Source organism: Pogona vitticeps, chromosome 11 (assembly GCF_051106095.1).
Source record: "Pogona vitticeps strain Pit_001003342236 chromosome 11, PviZW2.1, whole genome shotgun sequence".
NCBI lineage: Eukaryota > Metazoa > Chordata > Lepidosauria > Squamata > Agamidae > Pogona > Pogona vitticeps.
In genome coordinates, this window is record NC_135793.1 from 21,137,390 (window position 1) to 21,153,403 (window position 16,014).

The 16,014-nt window shown below is 42.2% G+C and overlaps 1 protein-coding gene across 2 annotated transcripts in view; it reads right to left on the reverse strand.

Moving 5' to 3' along the window:
• AFF2 (ALF transcription elongation factor 2) overlaps nucleotides 1–16,014 on the reverse strand; it is a 413,936-nt gene that overhangs the window by 281,596 nt on the left and 116,326 nt on the right. For both annotated transcript variants that reach the window (XM_078380609.1, XM_072981115.2), the window contains exons 2-3: nucleotides 13,486–13,606; nucleotides 4,025–4,915 (exon numbers count right to left, since the gene is read on the reverse strand). In XM_078380609.1, the coding sequence (XP_078236735.1) occupies nucleotides 4,025–4,915; nucleotides 13,486–13,606 (1,012 nt within the window). The remainder of the gene's footprint in view (nucleotides 1–4,024; nucleotides 4,916–13,485; nucleotides 13,607–16,014) is intronic.

Consider the following 16,014-nt stretch of genomic DNA (forward strand, 5'->3'; position numbering starts at 1 on the left):
TCTTCTACCTTGCCCTGACTCCATGTGCAGTTGTTGTTTAAAGTAAAACAAGCACGTAAAGCCTAATCAAGCATTTAATATAACATGTAATTTGACCCTAATGTTTGATTTTTCTAAAGCCACTGGTATAGCATGAAGTTTCCTTATGTTTGATTAAACTTATGCAAGGGAACCTAACCTACTGCCTTTAATTGACCTATACTATTTGGTGACACAAGGCCTTGATTTACTGGAACAGGATTGTGGGAGAAAATAAAAGGACATACAAATCCAGAAAAGTTCTGCCCTTCCAAGACATTTTATAGTAGAATATCTACTAGACAGAGCACGGTTATATTGACTATGATTCTCATACTATAATGCAACCCAGATATCCCTCTCTGTGGGTTGTACAAGATTCACAACACACCAACACTAAGCTGTTGTTAACTCTACACTTGAACAAGTCTTCCTCTAGCACTAACAAGTTCACAGACCAATGCTAATATATTTTCCTCTTTCCACTCACACTTCTTTGGATCTAAGCCTCGAGGTGGTAACCAACCCACGCACCGAACGCGTTTCAAAACGCCTCCCCAAACTTCCGCCACCCTCTGCTTGAAATCGTTTCATTCAAATTTGTTAATGGATTCAGTTTTGTTTTTAATCGTCAGCGAGAGCGAACACATTTATTTGCCTTTGCAACCTCATTATTTTCTTTGCATGCAATTATTTCCTTGCCAAACAATACGGGTGACAAATTATAACAGACTACTCCGGCAGATTTTTAACCCAAGGTAAAAATAAACAGAAACATCTGTAAAGCAATCTTGTACAAAGCTACGTTTATTAACAAATACATTTTTCTAATAAAACACCATCTGCAAGAAACCCTCAGCTTCCACTTGATATAAATAGGCTTTTTTTTTTTTTTTACGGTTTTCAGATGCTGTTCCCAGAAAATTGTCCTGAGCCCGTCTGCAAAACACATCAGTCTTTGTTGCCTGCTGGAATGTTAATAAATAATGGCTAGAGATTCCTTCTTTAAAGCACTCACAGAAATTATTGGCTCAAAACAATTACTTTGGAAAGGGGGGGGGGAAGGATGATCTTTTGTCTTCCCCTCCCTACAAAGCAGCCTAAGTATGTGCCAATGCTGTGTGTGTGTATATACATATGTATATATATAACAGTTCTGAATATATATATTTTGTGGGGGAAATCTGAAGGGTGACTCCCGTTATTACAGTCTGCTTGGAGGCATGTGCTAGATACACACTGCCTAACACAGAATCTAATAAAAGCAAATTTAATGTGACAGCGCTTATTTCATATATATTACAGATGTCAAGGATGGGCTTATACAACACTAGACAAAGCTAGATTCTACACCAGAGTAACCTAGCTTCTGGATGAAAATCCTGTTAGGTAATATGAATAATAATTATTATCACATGCTGCCAACCTGATTCCAACTTACGGTAATGTATTCCAGGGTTCTCTAGGATGGTATACAGTAGTCAAAGTGGTTTAATGTTCCCTTCTGGGGTTGACCCGAGACTGGGCATCTTGGCCAAGGCTACAGAGGCTGGCTCTTTCTCTTGGGAGACTCTAGCTCTGTATTAAACTCCTTGAGCTATCCACCCAGCTTGCTTCATTTATTTTTCACGGGACACTTTGGTTTTGACCAAAAGGGAACGTAAAGAAGGGCCAAGCCCCCAATCTAGCCCTTAAACCAGGGCCATATTAACCCATGGCCGGGTCCCTTGGCTTTCAGGTATTTCAGCTCCCCTCTAGCACTCAATCTTTCACCCCACTGCAGCCGACAGCCTGACCCTGATAAGATAGGTATTAGACCCTAGTGCACAGCCCGATATCCATTCTCAGAGTCTCCTGATGAATTCTGTCCACATTTTTTTTAAATACACATATTTTATTGCACAAGTAGAACCTCTTCAGGAAAGCACATCTGGGAGGTATAATTGTTCCATACTCCCCTGAATATTGGAATAGAGGTATGGACAAAAAAGGAACCAGTAAGCAATATGGCATTAAAGTAATGTGTGTGTATATATATATAGTATACTTATGAGAGTAGACAGACAGACAGACAGACAGACAGACAGACAGACAGACAGACAGACAGACAGACAGACAGATAGATAGATAGAGAGAGAGAGAGAGAGAGAGAGAGAGAGAGAGAGAGAGAGAGAGAGAGAGAGAGAGAGAGAGAGAGAGAGAGAGAGAGATAGATAGATAGATAGATAGATAGATAGATAGATAGATAGATAGATAATGTACAAAGTGCATAGTGACTTTAATCACTGGAGCCCCTGGGCACCTCAGCAAAACATTTGAGGGGGCCCCAACTCCTGTGGGCCCCATACCCAATGTGGGACCCTAAGCTTCCACCTAGTGAGCCTTATGAATAATATAGCCTTGACTTAAACACTAGCAATTACAGAACGACTCCGCCCTGCCCTCTGAGAGTTCTTTAAGCTCTTGCATATTTCTAAATGTAACATGTAATTTGACCCTAACCTCTGACGTTCATGAGGACAAGAAGCTTGTTTTTACAGAAGAGGGAGAATGGTATTTAGTTGGATTTCCCTTCCAGCACAAGCTTCTTAAGCAGTTTGACACCAGCCGAAATACACTCTTCCAACAACACTTTACTATTAATCCCAGCCCTGATTATATTGATCGTAAGTATACAAACAAACCCTTCGAAGGTCAGACAGAGAGGCCAACAGTGGGGTGGCCACTCAAATACCTCGAAAATCACACCGAAAAGGTTGTAAGAAATGAGGAACAAGCAAACCCAACCAGATCAACCCCACCCTCCTTGCCTTTATGCCATTACGTTTAAACAATAAGGCAGGATCCAGACATTTCCAAATTCAGTGTAGAGCACGTTTACATAGCAGATGACCATAGCAAAGCTTATCAATTATTTAGCTATTTGAACTTAGTCTTTCGTTTTTGCTGCAATCCAGGAAAGAAAGGGGGGGGGGACCACAGCAAACTAGTGGGCCAAAACCTATGCCTAGCTTAGAATAGTTCATAGACGGAAACATACAGATCCCTATGACACCTTCATTCTTATTCCAAGGGTTGTTTTGCAAGCCTTAGTTCTTCACTGTTAAGTAGGCTTGAAGGCTCTTCAGTTGCTAGTTGGCCACTTGTATTCCTTTATCTTGAAAATAATAGTCACCTTAAGAGAGTGGTCATTTGCTGAATTAAAGCAGAGATGGGGAATTGCAGCTTTCTAGACATAGCTGGAATGTACATCCCATCATCCCTCTTCACATCCCATGCTGGCTGGTGGTGATGGGAGGCAAGAGTCTACCAATAGCTCCAGAGCTCTACGTTCCTCACTAGATATGGGCACGGACCACAGGTTCGGTGTGGTTCGTTTCCCAGATGGACAGCTGATTTGTGGTTTGGTACCCCACGTCCCCCAGTAGATGCCCACCCGGCAGAAAGACCCCACTCCACCTCCTCAAGGTGCTAATGCCGAGTGACACTGGAGGGGGCATGGCACTAAACCACAGATCAGCCGTTCGGTCAAGAAACAAACCACACCAAACCGCTCAACCAGAAATTCATGCCTGTCTCTACTCCCAACTTCTGGGTGACAGAAATACTAGAAAAAATACAAAGAATACAGAGAGAGGTCAATTTTTTTAACAGTTCCATCCACTAAAACAAAACACAACGTCATTCTTTTTGCACCCAGGATCTTGCCTCATTCTTCTATCGACACAGGAAAACATTCATTTTGGGCTCTAGGGTGGAGTATGCAACAATGCAGTTGGACTAACAAGCTGATACTATAACTGAAACCCAAAAGCATGTCACAACTACAGTACGCCTATTGAATCAATGGAACTTACATAAGTGTTGACTTACTAAATCCCCACTAATTCAATGCGTCTGTTCTAGTTCTGATTTACTATTAGTTTTCAGTGCATAAGAACTAACATAAAAGATCAACATACTGAAACATTGGAGTGGCGGTGGAGAGAATAAGAATAAGACTTACTTCGTTAGCTTGAGGAATGGTAAGCTTTGGTAATTTGTTCTTCAAGACAGATCCGGCAGTCTTTCCTTCCAGCAGAGTCCCAAAGGACTGGTTCCCATATATGCCTTCAATTTCTATTGGAGGTTTCAGTTCAGGCGAATCATTGGGAACTTGGTCTTGCCCATCCATTGGGCGGACATAAGCTGTTGGCTTTTGTTGGGTCATGCTGCTTTTACAGTGAAGTCCTGGAGGAAAGTTCTGACTTGAAAGACTGTTGTTTGCTGACAATAAAGAGGTCGAAGGGAGTGGCGATCCAGACCCGTGGCTCAGAAACTCGAGATCGACAGGAGATTTGGAATGACCGGGTTCTTTGTAAGAGTGTTCCACCACCGCCGACTTTGAGTGGTTATGCCGCCTTGAGTGTGAAGACGACGGTGTTGTGTTCGCTTCTTCACCTCCTCCAGTCTTATGCTGTTCACTTGGACAGGGGTAGAGGTCATCGTACCTGCCTTGAGGTGGCTCGTGGGAAGGGTTGTGTTTCGTCCTACTCTGTTGGCTACCAGATTGACCCGGCTGGCCACTGTTAGAACCGTGGCCACTACGGGACCAGTCAGTCCTGGATTTCCTGCTGCTTTGGTGACCATGCAGCAAACTTGAGTTGGATGAGATGGGATTAGGGGGAGGCATCGAAGCCGAGGCGTGCCCGCTCACCTGGTGGGGTGGGATCATCCGATTCCTTTGCTCTGGGAAAAAGTTCTGTTCATTTTTATCGACTGGGGTTTGCGGCACAGAATTCTTTGGGATGCCTACTAGGTGACTCTGGTTGGAATGGTTGGTCAACAAGTCCTTCATTTCATCGTAATTCCCCAGGGTGTTCTGGACGCGGTTGGCGAGAGCATCCCCTTTGTTAGTCTACAAAATGCAACAGAAGAGAGTGATAAGGAAGGACGTCGCTCTAGCATGGCTGTCTTTAAAAAAAAGAGATGGCAGGTCAATATATATTTATTCATAAGATTTCAGATATTTCTATCTCCCATTACATAACAACCTTTCAAGATGACATACAAGACAAAAATAAAACCGTTTAAAAAACCTAGAATCCCACACAAGGTTTGTGAAATTTCCCATGCTGTCACGGTTGCATGCCTGGTCACACAACCCCTTGTGCAACCAAGATGCACACCAGCAACTCATTGGTTAGCTGCAATCGGCCATGCCAAGTTGAGCAAACATTAAATAAATGCCAACAGGATTCTGGCCAAAGAGTTAAACAGATATAAAACTGTTCTCTAAAACATTTCAATATATATATAAAATTTTAGTAATTTAAAGGCAGCTAGAACCATTAAGGTAAAGGTAAAGGTTCCCCTTGACAAATTTTTTTTGTCCAGTCGTGTTCGACTCTAGGGGGCGGTGCTCATCCCCGTTTCCAAGCCATAGAGCCAGCATTTTGTCCAAAGACAATCATCCGTGGTCACATGACCAGTGCGACTTAGACACGGAATGCTGTTACCTTCCCACCGAGGTGGTCCCTATTAATCTACTCGCATTTGCATGCTTTCGAACCGCTAGGTTGGCGGGAGCTGGGAGAAGCGACGGGCACTCACTCTGTCATGTGGATTCGATCTTACGACTGCTTGGTCTTCTGACCCTGCAACACAGGCTTCTGCGGTTTAGCCCACAGCACCACCACGTCCCTTAGAACCATTAAAAATATTCCTATTGGAAGGGATCTATAACCTTTTAAAGTCAAGATCCTTAAACCCCAAAAGGCCTGATGAACAGCTATGTTTAATTTGGTGTTGCAATGAAATCAATGTTGGCGATAACAGAGCCTCCAAAGGGAAAACACTCCAAAATTGAGATGCTGCAGTCAAGGAAGTCATTGTCTCCACACAACGTATTGTACATCGCATCCCACCCCCACCCCCATAGAGCACAATGAACAGGCAGGGATATAATACTGCATATGGGGACACCTATAAATATTAGTGAATTGTGAGACCATTGTTTTGTAATACTAAGAATTCTCTTAGTTCATAGTTAGAGATGAGGTCATCCGTATTTGTATCTGCAGCCTTGCACAGAGACTCGTCCTTCGTCCCACTGCTAGGAGAGGCTAGCTGTATACGAATACCCCCATCTCTCCTCATAATGTTCAGATGACTGGGAGAGCCACCTTGCCTTGAAACTCATCATGGGCTCTGAATTTAATTGGCTAATATCATGAAGGTATGTAACAGTTCTATACCTTCATAGCATATATTCATCAAATTAGATCCTCAAAGATGGCAGGCATTCCTGACGTTACACTCAGATGTTAATTCCTTGAACTCACACAGTTGATGAAACTGAGGTTCGTTGGTTGATGCAAAGTTTGGAAAAAAAAAAGTTAAGGGAACTTAATTACAGAAAAATAGGAGCATGGCTTCTGCTCCAAGCAAACAACCGGGCTGGCAGTTCCTAAGATTTGCAGGAGTCCTGGGCTGTCCTGCGTGTGTGCACAAATAAATTCTGGAATTATGAATTGAAAATATAAAATGAACCAGGGCTTGTTACTGGAAAACCCATGGGCAGGTCTAGTCAGTAAGATGCCAAAAGTAGATTTTTTTAAAAAAAAAATGTCAACATATAAATACAGTTGTTGGTTATATCTGCACGGCTTGCTGTACTCTGTTTTCTGAACAGCACACTGTGTGTTTTGCAAATCAATGATTCAGTGTTATTTCCTGCAAATCGCAGCAATTACTAAGCAAATTCTGACTCATTCGGGAGATTATTACATTTTCATCTTCAGTTTCTTAGGCTCTGTTTCTCGCCGCCCTCCAGAACTGGCTCTGTATGCAGTGAGAGTTTGTACGCAAACAGTATTTTTTCCTCACAGGGCTGCTGTTAAGTTTTGGGACAAACCTAAAAATATGAACATTTAGCTGGAAAAAATCCAGTCTGTAAACACAGAGAGGCCGGATATTTGTCTGGTCAATAGTCAAGTCCTAGACTTTGGGATATAGTCAAATCTTTCCAAACATATGAAGAGCCTTTCTGGAACAGGCTAAAAGAGACACACCATATCTAATGAACTGTTTTCCCGACTAGTCATCTACGCACCTATAGAAATTCGTAAAAGAAGCCTGTCGGGAAAACCCAGGGTGAATTACACACTTGTTCCAAAATGTTAGCAATCTTCTTCTTCATCATCATCATCATCATAAAATGGCAGAGCTGGAAGGAACCCTATGGATCATCGAACACAACCCATGTCAAAGAAGCTTAGCGGGGAACTGAACTTCCAACCTCTGACTCTACAGCCAGAAATGTAAGCCACTGAAGTATGATGGCACTAGCCTTTCTTGGATCTTGCAAAATGATGGTCTAAATAGGTTTTGTTCGCTTTGCGATGATCGGGAACCGATTCTTCGCAAAACAATGTTTTTTTAAACAGTTGATTGGCGGTTTCAAAATGGCCACCAGGTAATTAAAATGGCTCCCCGCTGTGTTTGGGGACAGATTCCCCGCTTTACAGGCAGTGAAAATGGCCGCCCCATGGAGGATCTTTGCTGGACTGTGAGTTTTCAGCCCATTGGAACGCATTGAACTGGTTTCAATGCATTTCAATGGGCTTTTTCATTTTGCAAGACAATGTTTTCGTAAGGCAGCGATTTTCGCGGAACGAATTAACATCATCTTGCGAGGCACCACTGTACTAGGTCTAGTGCAAAGTTTCCAGCAGAGCAAAAGGAGAGAGTGAGAAATAAAATAAGGTACATGCCATTTCCCCCATTTGGTTTCCTTTAAGGAGTTGTAATCAAGGAGCTGCTCACTAAAGTAAATATTTAGAAATTTAATCAACTGTGTATAGCTAAGAAGCACACTGTACACAAGGAAGAGTGTTTTGTTTCGTAATTTTTTAAAAGACCAAGTCAGCTTTTCTTTGTGTGTGAGACTTAAAACACATACATGCGCATGCGCGCACGCGCACACACACACAAAACACAACTGCATTCCATTTAAGCCAAGAATAAGCTCTCTGTGTGTGACCTGCCTCCTTCAACCCAAGCAGCACAATGAACCACCACTTGGGCAGCAGCCAAAGCTAGCCCCGGCCCGGCCCCCTCCCCAAATTTAAAACAAGGAGATTCCATTGTGCTTGAGGGACCAGGAGGAATTATATGAGTCAAATGCCAAAAACACTCACTTGCTTGTTCCCCTCAGTTCCCTCCCTCTCTGTAGTCTTGCTGAGACAGCACTTAGAGAAAGCATCTCTCTCTCTCTCTCTCCCTCTCCCTCCCTCTCTCTCTCTCTCTCTGTGTGTGTGTGTGTGACTGTGTCTGTGTGTCTGTGTGTGCTATCATGTAGACAGTTAGCTTCTAACCAGTCTATTTTTTTTCTTTGTTGGAGTTTGGAGTTGTAACAGAGACCAAAGAGGAGAAGAGTGGCCAATTTTCCTTGTAACATTCTGAAATCAGACCTGAGAGGGGTGGTCCAGTGGAGAGGCTTGTCTTCTATGGATGGAGATCAGTCCATGCTTCTACCAACAGAAATCAGCCTATCTTAGTATTTCACTTATCACTTCCCTGTTGAATTCAACCCTCCTTCCGAAGAGCAACGGCGAAGACGTGTTCCCCAGCATCAACGATGACATGAATCGCAAGTGGATCATTCTTTGAACTGGGTTCCTCTTGGCAACACTAGGCCAGATTGTTTCTCTTCAGGGTAGACCCCAAAGTGCATTTACTAGTGAGTCAGACCAAATCCACTCAATGGGACTGCGTGGGAAATATCCACTAAATACCATATTTTTCCATGTATAAGACTCTACTTTTGTCTAAAATCTTTAGACTAAAAATTGAGGGTCGTCTTATACACAGAAGTAAGCTGTGGAGAGAAAAAACAAGTGTAGGGGAAAGCAGGGATCAAAGTGATCCTGCAGTGCTTTGATCCCTTTCCCCCTACACTTGCTAAGCCCCACTTAGGTTTCTTAATTTTGGGTTAGAGAAGTGGGAGTGTCTTATACATGGGGGCATCTTATACACGGAAAAATACGGTATGTTTTGGAAGAGGGGGAATAAGTTTTGATTCTCAGTTTCCGGGTATGGCTACTCATGCCTCCACTATTGGACATGAAGATCCAGTTTACCGGAGATATGCTAACAGAAGTGCATTCTGTCATTTATGTCGTGGTTCCTTCCAGGAGAAGAGATGTGCATAAACAACAGAAGATTCAGGCAAGAAATTGCTGGGAGGGGGATTGTTATTTAAAAGACCTCTGCATCATTCTTTCTACAACATACCATCTGAGACCTCACTTCAAGCCAGGGATGAAAAGACCATGTAAAAATCCAACTGGCTAATTAAGGCATAGAAATACAGGTGATTCTAATGAATTTGGTTACAGTTATATAATTGCTGTTTCCAGAAAAATCCTTCTATCTATATATTTTTTTAAAAAAATATTTTTCCAGTCTCTTTTCTGCTCCTTTCTTCTCTTGTAGCTTTCATATTTCATACTTCATGATCCTTTCTTTTTCTCCCTCTCTCTTATCCTCTTGGTGGCCCAAAAGGTTTACTCTACATTGAAGCTGGCAGGTTTAGATTCCGAGTTTGAACTGTTCCACAAAAACGGCAGCATTGACATGAAAAAAAAGAAAAGTCTGGCCTGAATTTATGGAGCCGAGCCGTAGGACATTCCGACAATCAAAACCACCAATGAAGAAGACAGGATTTCCTCTGGATAACAGTGACATAGAGCCATCTGAAGGGATCTCATGGAGCTTGGATAATTGGATGATTTGGATAACTGAGGCTCAGGCCATAGGGTTTCTGGTATAATTGCCAAATTAATATGACAGAAATAGCCACACATATGCTGGCAAAGCTTCAGCGACCAGCAAAGAAATGACAGGGAAAAGCCATGACATTCAGCAGTGTTGATCCAATTGACGCTGACATTGAAATGAGAGCTGGGTTTTCTGAAATATGGCAGGGGCCAAAGCTTAGTGGAAGAGAACATGGTTTACATGCAGAAGGTCCTGGATCCAGCCACTATTGTCTCTAATTAAAAGATCACAATAAGCTGAGATAGAAGAGCTATAGGCGGACAAGTCTAGGAGAGCTATGCTCAGTTATAATCGGCAATGTTGGACTGATGATCGGAACGGCTGTGAAGCAATACATATGTTTATAAGTGATCAAGCGTCAGGTCATGTTAGTCTTACTCCTACATTGTGTTTGCACTAGAGATGGGCATGAACCAAAGGTTCGGCAGTTTGTGCCATTTTGGCCGATGGTTACACAGCTGACTTGGCACGCCTGCCCCTCTGGGGGGGGGCACTTGGAGATAACACCTGGAGAAGGCGGGGCAGGGAAGCCAGCAGATCAGCTGTGTGGCTGTTGGCCAACATGACACAAACTGTTCATCTCTGTTCATGTCCATCTCTAGCTTACACCATAGAGCAGTTGCATGCCACTTCAACTGTCCTGGCTTCCTCCATCTTATGCAATGCTAGGATTTGTAGCTTGGTGGAGGTATTTAGACTTCTTTGCTATTGATTGGGGCAACGAATTACAACCTCTCCAACAGAGAACGTTAAGAACTTCATTAAACTACAAATCCCAGGATGCCTTAGGATGGATTCACACCACCAGCAGCCTTATGAACCTCCTATAGCTACATAGTGTAGATGCCGTCAACAATGTCCCATTTCTGGTACCAAAAGAATAGGACGCCAACTGTTTTTGTTCTACAAAACATACAATTTTCAAAGACCAGAGAGGACCGTGGGGCTACTATCTTCCACATTATTTGTTCTTCGCATGAAATTGACCCTCGGGGAAGGTATGTTTAGGGGCTGCCATTGGTAGAAAGGAGAAAGGAATGTGCGTTGCTTCAATCCTGCTGAATTCTGCACAGAATGCATCGGGTTGACAATGCAAGCCTTAGGATTTTTTTTCCAAGGGGGGGATGGGCACCCCTTGGTGATAAAAATCACCGGCAATAAAGCTCCTTCGAGAATTAATAGATGTAGCTCTGTTATTCTGATAAAACACTGAACATTTGCGGACATTTTCCTGAAAGACAGCTTTAGATTGTCATGACTGTAAGTAGCACAGAGAGAAGGTTGCCTTTTTCTCTCTGGAATTAATTTTGTCACAACAACGTTTTCCTGTGTAGGGCTTCTGTGTCCATTTGGAAGTGATCAAGTTGGCACCGATATGCACCAATAGACCCCAGTTTGGGTTTTCAAATTTACTGTATTATTATTATATATGATTTATAATGCTTTTATCCCACCTTTCTTCTTCTTGAAAAGGACCCACGGTGGCTTACATAGGTAAAAGGCAATATTTAAAGCTAGAAGTAATTAGTATCAAACCAGTTGTGGCACTCTTGCTGTGCTCTTCCTCTTAAGATCTTCGGATGGCTAATGATCCATATAAGAAGAAACAATTAAACTCATAAAGGACAAATGTCTGGACAAATACAATTAAAGCAATCCAAAAATAGCAGTGGCAGAAGATCAATGAAATATTTACTTATTTTTCTAATGCTCACTTTAAAAAAAGGCATCTGAAAGACAAGAGTATGGGAGAAACTGGACCTCCTAGACAAGGAAATGCCATAACTGGAATGCCACCACCAAGAAAGCCCTGCTAGGGGTGAGAGGATTGAAACTGGTGGAATGGCTAGTTTTCAACTGAGCACACCTCTCTTTGTGAACATATGTTGAGCTACAACCCATCTTGTTCAGTGGTATTATTTTTCTTGGAGGTTGCTGTTTCTATCCTTTCCTCTGCATACCATTCATTCCTTCATGAACCCCAAATGGGATCCTAGCCAATTAGGGACCCTATAGCACAACTATACATTGCAGTTCTCCCTTCAACAACGCCGAATGCCCATGGTAGTTCAAAATCCATGTATAACTCTTAGGCTGCCAAAAACACAACACAAACAGTTGCTTGACACACACATATACAGAACAGTTCACTCTGTTGGGGTTCTCTTTGATAACGTTGACAACCCTTTCGGTACAGTATTATATGCAACGAGTCTTGAAGGTCTTTATGACCCCCTGATTGAGACGTTGAATTAGAGATGAGACCCATAGAATTAAATACAGAATACTTAGCAACTTTGTAAATGCCACCAACTCAGTGGTCTGTTTTTTGGTTGGTTTGTTTATAATATCATTACGCCGCTTTTCTCCTTAAAAGGATGCAAAGTGGCTTACATCACTAAAATGCTTCCATTTTACTTCGATTTAGCTGTCGGATTTAAGCCTCTATTTCTGGAGGAAACAGGTCAGAACATAGTAGTGCAAGGTGTGCTGCTTTTTTAATTAATTAATTAATTAATAATTTGATTTAGATATCACCCATCTGGTGGCCAGGGCCATTCTGGGCAGTTTAAATACTGCTCCATAGCACTTCAAGCACTCTTAGTGGTTTGCAATTTTAATTTTGCAGGCTACACATTGCAAACTAGGTACTCAATTTGCCAACCTCACAAGGATGGAAGGTTACCTGGGATTGAACCCTGGTTCATGAGCTGAGTTCTGGTTGCAGTACTGCAGTTTAACCACTGTGCCATGAGGCTCACTCTAGCAGTGAGTGTGGTAGGGCTTGTCCTGTTATACGACCCACCATTGAGAGTACATTGCACATTTATAAAAGTGCTCTTAGCCAACTCTTCAACTTACTGGTTTTCCGTATTGACTTTTTTTTTTAAATGGAGAAGCACTGAGCCACCATGTGCAATCCAAAATGTCAGCCAGACACATGTTGATTCAGAGCAACTTCACTCGCTTTTTTTTTGGACCACAACACTGATCAACCTCCAGCCATCATAGATACCAGAAATTCTGCGAGTAAGAATCAGTGAATTGTAGAGTTGGAAGGAGACCCAAATGTTATGGAGTCCACCGCCCACCAAGCAGAAAATCCACAGCGAAAGCTTCCCTGATAAGTAACCTCTGGCTCAGCAAACTCCAATGAAGGAGGGTCCACAACCCTCCAAGGAAGACCATTCCATTGGAAGGGAAGGCGGTCCGTTCCATTTGGACTTGTTAAGTTTTTTCTAAACTCCAGATTGACTGTTTCTGATTTCAATTGTTTCTCCTGCAGTCACTGCATATTCAAGAAAGGAATATGATTAGAGTTTTGGGAATTTCTAGTGAATTGATTCATGGCTGGTTCCATTACCATTTAACATTCATTTGGAACTCAGGGTACATCAAAGGCTCCACGGATGTAATGCAGAAGAACACAAGGATGGTCCAGAAAACTCCCAGTTGCCACAGATAATTAATCAATGCACTTATGCGGAAACTTATTTTCTCACGTGTGAAACCAAGAAGATGTCTTTTAGTGCTGTTGTCCCAGCCAAGAGACTGGCATCTGATTAACATTTAGGCAGCAGGGAGTATTAGAATAAGGATTGCAAATTAGATGCATGCCAAACATAGCTTTAAATACTTATTTACCTTGTAGGGTTCTCCAAAGAGATTAAAGCCAGACGCAAAAAGATCTTCATCCTGCTGGACTTCTTGATTTCTCCGTTCCCATTCCTTTCTCTTAAGCGCATTCCGGTCTTGTTCATAGTGGCTGAAATTGTTTTAAAAAGAGACAACCTGTTACTCTTCCGTCACTTTTACTCATGTCTAAGTGAAAGACTCTCAGTGGCATGCGCAAAACAGCATTGAGGCTGCTCCCAAATGGGAAGATTTCCAAGTAGAGAGAAATAAATTTATCTGTATTGCTTTCTACAAAACTCACATGTTTTCCCCTCCAAACATTAATTTTGTTTCTTCTAATTTCTGCAAAAGTTTGGAATGACTTGTTTTTTAAAATAAAAAAAATTGCATAGATTTGGTTTTTTAATACACTTTCCATCTTCTGTGTAAGGACTTTCCCTTAATACATTGCTTTCTGTCTGCTGTTTCCTCAAATATACGCATTTCTGTAGACAAAAGTACAATAGGATCCGGTATCCATGGGAGATCTGTTCCATAACCTACCGTGAATTCCTGAAACTGCAGATATTAGCAAACCTCATATACAGCATACAAGGATGAGGGCAAAAGGCCACCACAGAGTGGGACAAAGGTCAGAAGGCCTGCCCCTTCTGCACTGTATATAGGGCTGCAGCAAACAGCAGATAACTGAAACCGTGGATATGGGGGCCCTAATGAATGTCTGCTTTTATGTTGGCCATTTCCCCTGCTGTGTACCCATTTCTACATTTCTTTAATCAGAAAACTGCACTGCAAACTTTAGAGAAGTGAGAAAACCAAAAAAACAATAACATCCCAAATTGCGCATTTGTTCAAGTGTGAATTAAGTTTGTTCGCATTAAAACAAGAGCCACATTATTTCAACTCTGTTACAATAATGCTGGTGAATGATGTGTGCCACAATAGTACAGGATTTCTTGTTGTGTACAGGAAAATAAACATAGGATTCCAGGGAAGACAAGTGCCCTCTCCAGACACTCAAAGAGCGAGGGATGACTTTCCATCCTGATTTATCTTCTGAACCATTCCTGGACCATCAGATCCGTTTCAGCTCTGCCCACTCAGTTTGCCCCTGCTATTTCTCAGCTCAAACATGACTCCTACATCTCTCTTGACACATATATTTTGTATTTCAGCAAGCAGACCAGGTTACAGAAAGTAAAGTGAGAATTAATCTATCCTAAAAGGCATTTTGACTATTAGATTATCATTTCAACCAGTACAACTGGCTCCTCTTAAAATATATGGGGGTATATATTAAGGACACGAACAGACTGACCGAGATGAACCAAGCAACTTCTTATACTGCATGAAACAATTGGTTGATTTTTTCCCCCAGCACTGTCTCCTCTGGCAGTGGTTCAAATAGTTCTCCATGACAGAGGAGACTGGATGGCTCCAGTTTCATGGGGCAGTGGCTCCGTCCCATTTTTTAGCCCAGACTTTACAGATGCCCTGGCCTTTATCTTCATAACTGGTTCAGCACTCTGGATAGCTCCTTTAAAATTTAGACAAAAAACAAGAGTGGATTCTCCGAAATTGAAATGCCACTTCAGGTGGGACTCTTGTCCTGCCCTATTAACTCAGTTCATCTAACTGGGGGTTAGGGAGCACACAGAGCTTAATGTGAGGGCACCTCTTTGGCATGTGAGAAGTTCCAGGTTTGATCTCCACCACTTACAGTATAAAAATATCAGGTAGAATGTGAAAGCCCTTTGTCCAAGACGCTGTAGAGCTTTTCCAAAATTTATGTATAAGCCACCAACCATTGTGTCAAATAACTTGAGTTCCATCCTGACAGAATAAGACTCCCACTGAAACAAAAGGGATAAACCCACTGTCTCCTAAGGAGGACTTATACTACCATTAAAGTTGTCATTTGCGGTAAATAGTTTGCCAGGGTTAGATTGGGTGTGTGTGTGGATTGCAGAAACACTGACTGTCCAAAACTACAATGCACGGCAGGTGGGGTCAACAGGAGACATCACATCACACTTGCAAGATAAGCTGGTGATTGAAGGAAGGTACCGTATTTTTCCTTGTATAAGACGCCCCCATGTATAAGATGCCCCCCACTTTTCTAACCCAAAATTAAAAAATCTAAGTGGGGCTTAGCAAGTGGAGGGGAAAGCAGGATCAAAGCCCTGCAGGATCACTTTGATCCCTGCTTTCCCCTCCACTTGTTTTTGTTCTCACCTCAGCTTACTTCCGTGTATAAGACGATCCTCAATTTTTAGTCTAAAGATTTTAGACAAAAGTATAGTCATATACATGGAAAAATACAGTAGTATCTTCTCTGCCATAGTTATGAAAAGCCTGGGCTACTGTGGAGCCCCATCAGTGGTCAGTGTACAACTGCTACAGAAGATAACAATGGGCAAGAGCAAGAAATTGTGGAACCTGACAAAAATTCACTTCCTATGTCGAAATAAGAGCTTGTGGGGGGAATCATTTTTTTCAGACTGTAACTCTGAGAATTCCTCAACCAGCATGGCCATC